This window comes from Pan troglodytes, chromosome 2, assembly GCF_028858775.2.
Source record: "Pan troglodytes isolate AG18354 chromosome 2, NHGRI_mPanTro3-v2.0_pri, whole genome shotgun sequence".
In the NCBI taxonomy this organism is placed as follows: Eukaryota; Metazoa; Chordata; class Mammalia; order Primates; family Hominidae; genus Pan; species Pan troglodytes.
In genome coordinates this window covers 122,939,262-122,945,353 of record NC_086015.1, presented here as the reverse complement: position 1 = coordinate 122,945,353, position 6,092 = coordinate 122,939,262, and the positions used below count along the sequence as shown (strand labels likewise).

At 41.7% G+C, this 6,092-nt stretch overlaps 1 protein-coding gene across 1 annotated transcript in view; it reads right to left on the bottom strand.

The window, feature by feature from the left end:
* Positions 1 to 1,913: 1,913 nt before the first annotated feature.
* Positions 1,914 to 6,092, bottom strand: part of PLA1A (phospholipase A1 member A) — a 38,354-nt gene continuing 34,175 nt past the window's right edge. The window contains exon 11 of the mRNA XM_009446232.5: positions 1,914 to 3,130. Coding sequence (XP_009444507.1) covers positions 3,067 to 3,130 — 64 coding nt within the window. The 3' untranslated portion in view covers positions 1,914 to 3,066. The remainder of the gene's footprint in view (positions 3,131 to 6,092) is intronic.

The window sequence follows — 6,092 nt, the reverse complement described above, 5'->3', positions numbered from 1 at the left end:
CCTTGGGGCAATTACAAATAGTGCTGCTATGAACACTCTTGTACCTGTCTTTTGGTATACATATGTATACTTTTCTTGGATATATACCTAGGAATGGAATTACTCAGGCATTGGGTATGTAAATACTACCAATTTTTCTAGGTGATTGTACCAATTTACATTTCCACAAGCACTGTATGAGAGTTCCAGATGCTTCTCATCCTCAGCAATAGTTGGCATTATCTTTTTTTTTTTTAATTTTAGTTATTTGGGCATGTTTAGCAGCATTTTTATTTTCCTGAGGGGTTGAGTAGCTTTTCTTTCTTTTCTTCTTCTTCAATTTTTTTTTTTTTTTTTTTTTTTTGGCCATATGGATATCTTCTATTGTGAAGTATCTATTCTTGTTTCTTTTTTTTTTTGTCCATTGCTCTTTCTTTTTTTTTTTTTTTTTTTTTTTTTTTAGACAGAGTCTGGCTCTGTCCTGAGGCTGGATGGAGTGCAGTGGTGCGATCTTGGCTCACCTCTGCCTACCTGGTTCAAGTGATTCTCATGCCTCAGCCACCCAAGTAGCTGGGATTACAGGTGTGCATCACCATGCCCAGCTAATCTTTGTATTTTTAGTAGAGATGGGATTTTGCTATGTTGGCCAGGCTGGTCTCGAACTCCTGGCCTCAAGTGATCCACCTGCCTTGGCCTCCCAAAGTGCTGGGATTACGGGCATGAGCCACTGTGCCCAGCCTGTATGCTTTTTCTTATTGACTTAAAGGAGTTATTCAAATAATCAGGTTAAAAGTCCTTCTGTTACTTATCGAGATTATATATATATATATATATATTCTCCTACTTTTGTGGGTATTGTTTTTCTCTAAATAGTATCTTTTGATGAACATAGTTTTTAATTTCAATGTAATGGTTTATCAATCTTTCTGTCTCTGATTTGTGCTTTCTGTGTCGTGTTTAAGAAATCTTTCCCTCCCCTGAAGGTACTCTCCCAATAACCTTCTAGATTTCTTATTGTTTTACATTTCAAAGTTAGACCTAAAATCAACCTGGATTTGGTTTTTGTGTATATGACTAAGGGCCAAGATTCATTATTTTCCATGTGGCTATCCAATTGACTGAGCACTCCCTATTGAAATGATTATCCTATCCCTACTAGTGTTCAGCTTATCCTTTGTGACAAATCAAATTTTCCTATAGATGTAGGTCTGTTTCTGAATTTTCTATTGTCTGATGGTTCTATTTTTCTACCCTTTGGCAGTACCATCTGGTTGTAATTATTGTAGCTTTACAATAAGTTTTGATATCTGGTAGTCTTCAAACTTTCTTCTTCAGCTCCATTATAATCTTATGGGACCACCATATGTGGTCCATTGTTTACCAAAATGTCATTATATGGTGCATGCCTGTATATTCTGAATTCAACTCACAATCTCTACTGCCACCGCTAATTTCAAGCCACCACTACTTCATTCTAAATTAATTTCAATGGACTTATAACCAGTCCTTCTGCCTCATAACCTACACACAGTAAAGAAGTCATTTAAACATATACAAGATCTTATCACTCTCTGGCTCAAAATTTGAAATGATTTCCTATCCCACTTAGAATAAAATCCAGACTTCTTACCATGTGATATTAGTCAGGATTGACTTATTATTACTTAAAAGCACAAAGTTTTATTTCTCTCTTACTCAAAATCTGAGTCTCCATGACTCATAATGGGCACTCCAGCCTGGGCAACAGAGCAAGACTCCGTCTTAAAAAAAAAAAAAAGTACACTATACATTGTATAGTACATTGTATAGTACATTGTATAGGGAGGATTAAATAAGATAATTTGTGTAAGCTAATTGGAACTTTACCTGGCACATAGTAAATGTTCAGGAAGTTTTATCTTTTTTGTTGATAATGTTGACAATGTTGATAATTATGATGACAAAGCAAAGGAGAATTTATAAGGACACAGGGGTGTCTTATGGAATTCAAAGTCAGAAATGCCACTAGATTTTAATATGGGACTAGATCAGAAAGCCATCAGGGAAAGCAGAAAGCTGTCAGGGACCCAGTCACCATCTTCTGTTTCTGTTTATCTTAGGAGAACTGCAACATGTTTCTGTTTTCCAACAGAGCAGTCTTCCCTGTTTCTCTGTTCTCATGGTGGAATATGTTTGCCCTCAGCTCCTGAGTTCACATGGAACAATTCCAACAACGAGAAGACAAGTACGGCTGCCTCTTAGTCATAATTTCAGACTTTCAGGAAGGAAATCTACCTTGTCCAGATTCAGTCAGCTGTCTACTTCTGGTCCATTAAGCTGGGTCTGAGGACAGGGTCATGCAGTACAATTGGGGCTGCCCATCTTCTAGATGGGGGTCAGTTCTTAGAGAAAGGGATGACTCTTAAGTTCAAAAGATATCTCAAGCTCTTTCCCTTTCGTGTGCCACTGAAGATTCTGGTGTCACCATGGGCCGCTGCCCCACCCAGTGTTACCATTATTGTAAGAACAACACAAAGCCTCTCTTCTGGCGAGGTGTTGCTGATGCCGAGATTCCCATCTTTGACCTGGGGTGGAAGAAGGTAAAAGTGGATGAGTTTCCACTCTGTGGCCACACGGTGTCAGATGAATATGAGCAGCTCTCCTCTGAAGCCCTGGAGGCTGCCTGAATTTGTGCGAATAAGTACATGATGAAAAGTTGCGGTGAGGATGGCTTCCATATCCGAGTGCGGCTCCACCCCTTCCACGTTATGCACATCAACAAGACGTTGTCCTGTGCTGGGCTGACAGGCTCCAAACAGGTATATGAGGTGCCTTTGAAAAGCCCCAGGGCACTGTGGCCAGGGTTCACATTGGTCACGTCATCATGTCCATCGGCACCAAGCTGCAGAACAAGGAGCATGTGATTGAGGCCCTGCACAGGGCCAAGGCCAGGTTCCCTGGCCACCAGAAGATCCACATCTCAAAGAAGTGGGGCATTACCAAGTTCAATGTGAAGACATGGTGGCTGAGAAACGGCTCATTCCAGATGACTGCGGGGTCAAGTACCTCCCCAGTCATGGCCCTCTGGACAAGTCGTGGGCCCTGCACTCATGAGGGTTTCCACTGTGCTGCCCCTCCTAAGGCCCAACAATAAATCCTACTTTCTGTCCACCTGAAAAAAAAAAAAAAGACATCTCAAACTGACTAGGAATCTACTACAGCAGTGGTCCCCAACATTTTTGGCACCAGGGACTGGTTTTGTGGAAGACCATTTTTCCACAGACCAGTGCAGTGCTGGGACAGTGGTGAGGGGGATGATTTTCAGGATGAAACTGTTCCACCTCAGATCATCAGGCATTAGGTTCTCATAAGGAGAGCACAGTCTGGATCCCTTGCATGCACGGTTCACAATAGGGTTCACACTCCTGGAATCCAGTGCCACAGCTGACCTGACAGGAGATGGAGCTCAGGTTTAATGTTCACACACCCAGGGGTTGAGGACTCCTGTACTAGAGCACTCTAGCCTTCTGACCTGAGGAATATGATTTTTAAGTCAATGGTATTCATTTAGGAATTCCAACGTCTGGTAAACGACCACTGAGGTCTCAGGATTTGAGTAAGAAAATGAGTGTATTCTATACCTTAGGCTCTATTGAGGATAATGTTAAGGAAAATTCCACTCCAAATTTGTCTCTGAAATAGATCTTTGTGGTCCAAGAGTGAAGATAAGTTATGCGTATGTAGCAGAATATCATTTTGATATATTCACCAATGTAAATTTTTCCAAGAATTGTCTGTGACCCTGTGACTCTATCCTTTTTGGGCAATAGGTCATGAAAGATCTGCTGCCTCAAGGAAGACTGACAGAGCAGAAGCAAAAACAAAAGGGTCAAGGCAGATTTGTGGCTTTAGCTGTTTTTAAAAATGTTGTAGAATAATATCTGATCGAGAAAGACAATAAAGATTAGAGTAGCAATTATCACACTAGAGACTAGAAAACCAAAGTTGGTTCCTCAAAAAGATCAATGAAATTGTCAAATCTTTATCTAGACTTACCAAGAAAAAAAGAGAGAAGACTTAAATTACTAAAATCAGGAATAAGAGAGGAGACATCATTACTGACCTTATAGAAATAAAAAGAATTATAAGAGAATACCGCAAACAATTGTGTACCAACAAATTAGATAAATAAAATGGACAGCTCTTAGAAAGGTACAAATTACTGAAATAGATTCAAGAGAAAAAGAAAATCCGAATATATCTATAACAAGTGAAGAGATTAAATTAGTGAAAAACTACTCGCAAAGAAAAGCCAACACTGAGATGGCTTCAGTGGTTAATTCTGCCAATAATTCAGCCTTAGAAGTGAAAATACTTCCTGGGACCATTTATTTATTCATTTTCTAACAAATATTCGAGAACCTACTGTGTGCTAGGGACTTGGAGCACAACAGCAGACAAGACAAAGTTCCTGTTGGTCAAGGGCTTGATTTGTCATATTTGTAATCAAGGCACAGTTTGTGAGCTGCTGGCAAGGGAAACTATTGTGAACTCACAGAGTCCACATAGGACTTTATGGAACACTGGGTTTGTGTGCCAAACAACTGTTTATCTGACTGCAGTCACCTCCATCCATGCTTCCATCTCCTCTCCTCTCCCCTGTCCTTCTACTCCCACCTTTTCCTCGCTCTATTGAAGCAGCCAGCCCTGCTATTCAGAAGTGGGTACACATGTCCTCTTTGCTGTTAACAACTCTCCAGTTGCTGGACAATCTCACACCTGTAGGACACAGGAGTAGAAGGTCTTTCCTACGTCTATTCTCAAAGTGTGGATCATCAGACCTCGAAAGAGGCTAGGAAGTCATCTTCTCCCTTATCAACCCATCCCAATCTCTCTCTGACATCTTGTGCTCCAGATGTTGGGGACAGCATTCCAAAATGCTGCTGGAGATGGGCTCTCTCCTACCTGTCACCAAGCTGTGCAGTGGGAACCAAGCTCCCATAGCCTCTAGTGTAGAGGAACCTTAAACAACATTCATCTGAAAATCTAGTGATGGTTAATACAGGCATGTCCCCTGGGGTCTGAATATTTTCATTTCTTTTTTTTTCTTTTCTTTTCTTTTTTTTTTTTTTTTTTTTTTCCTTCGAGACGGAGTTTTGCTCTTGTTGCCCAGACTGGAGTGCAATGGCACAGTCTTGTCTCACTGCAACCTCCACCTCCCAGGTTCAAGCAATTCTCCTGCCTCAGCCTCCCAAGTAGCTAGGATTACAGGTGCCTGCCACCATGCCTGGCTAATTTTTGTATTTTTAGTAGAGACAGGGTTTCACCATGTTGGCCAGGCTGGTCTCGAACTCCAGACCTCAGGTGATCCACCCACCTCAGTCTCCCAAAGTGCTGGGATTACAGGCATGAGCCACTGCACCTAGCCGGGTCTGAATATTTTCTGTAAGAAACACTAGCACCCCTCTCAAAGGCCCTATGACCTTTTTTTCATCCTTCACAACTTTCTTCCTTAGCCAACTGAGGTTTGTCTGGGTTCACAGTCAGCTGCACTACACAAGCTCAGCTGGAATGCCCGGCTCTGGGAATTGACAGCGTGGCTCACCTGGCTGCAAGGCCAGCTTCCTGGGCATGCGACCTGTACACTTGGGCACAGGGCTCCACTCAGGCCCCACACTTGGTTTCATGCTCTGCTGTCACCATCTTGAAATTCTCAACTTTTTAAATAAGGAGGCTGCATTTTTATTTTGCACTGAACCCTGTAAATTATGTATCCAGTCCCACAGGGTTGCATTGTGGACCTTTAGGGGCTACTTCTGTGTCATGTTTCTGAGTCTGGTTAGAGTGGTGATTAATCACCTGGCTCTGGGGTGGACAGCTGGCATTTGAATCCTGGCTCCTTTACTTACTAGACCTGTGATCTTGAAAGTTCCTCAGCCTCTCGATTTCTTTATCTATAAAGTGGGATAATAGCATGTATCTCATAGGCTTGCTGAGAGGATAAAATATGTTAATACATATGAAACACTCAGAATGGTGCCTGGAACATAGTAAAAAGCTGTGCAATGTTGGATGTTTTTGTTGCGTGCCTATTCCAAGGTCACATTGTTCTGTATCTTATGGCAGTGTATCTT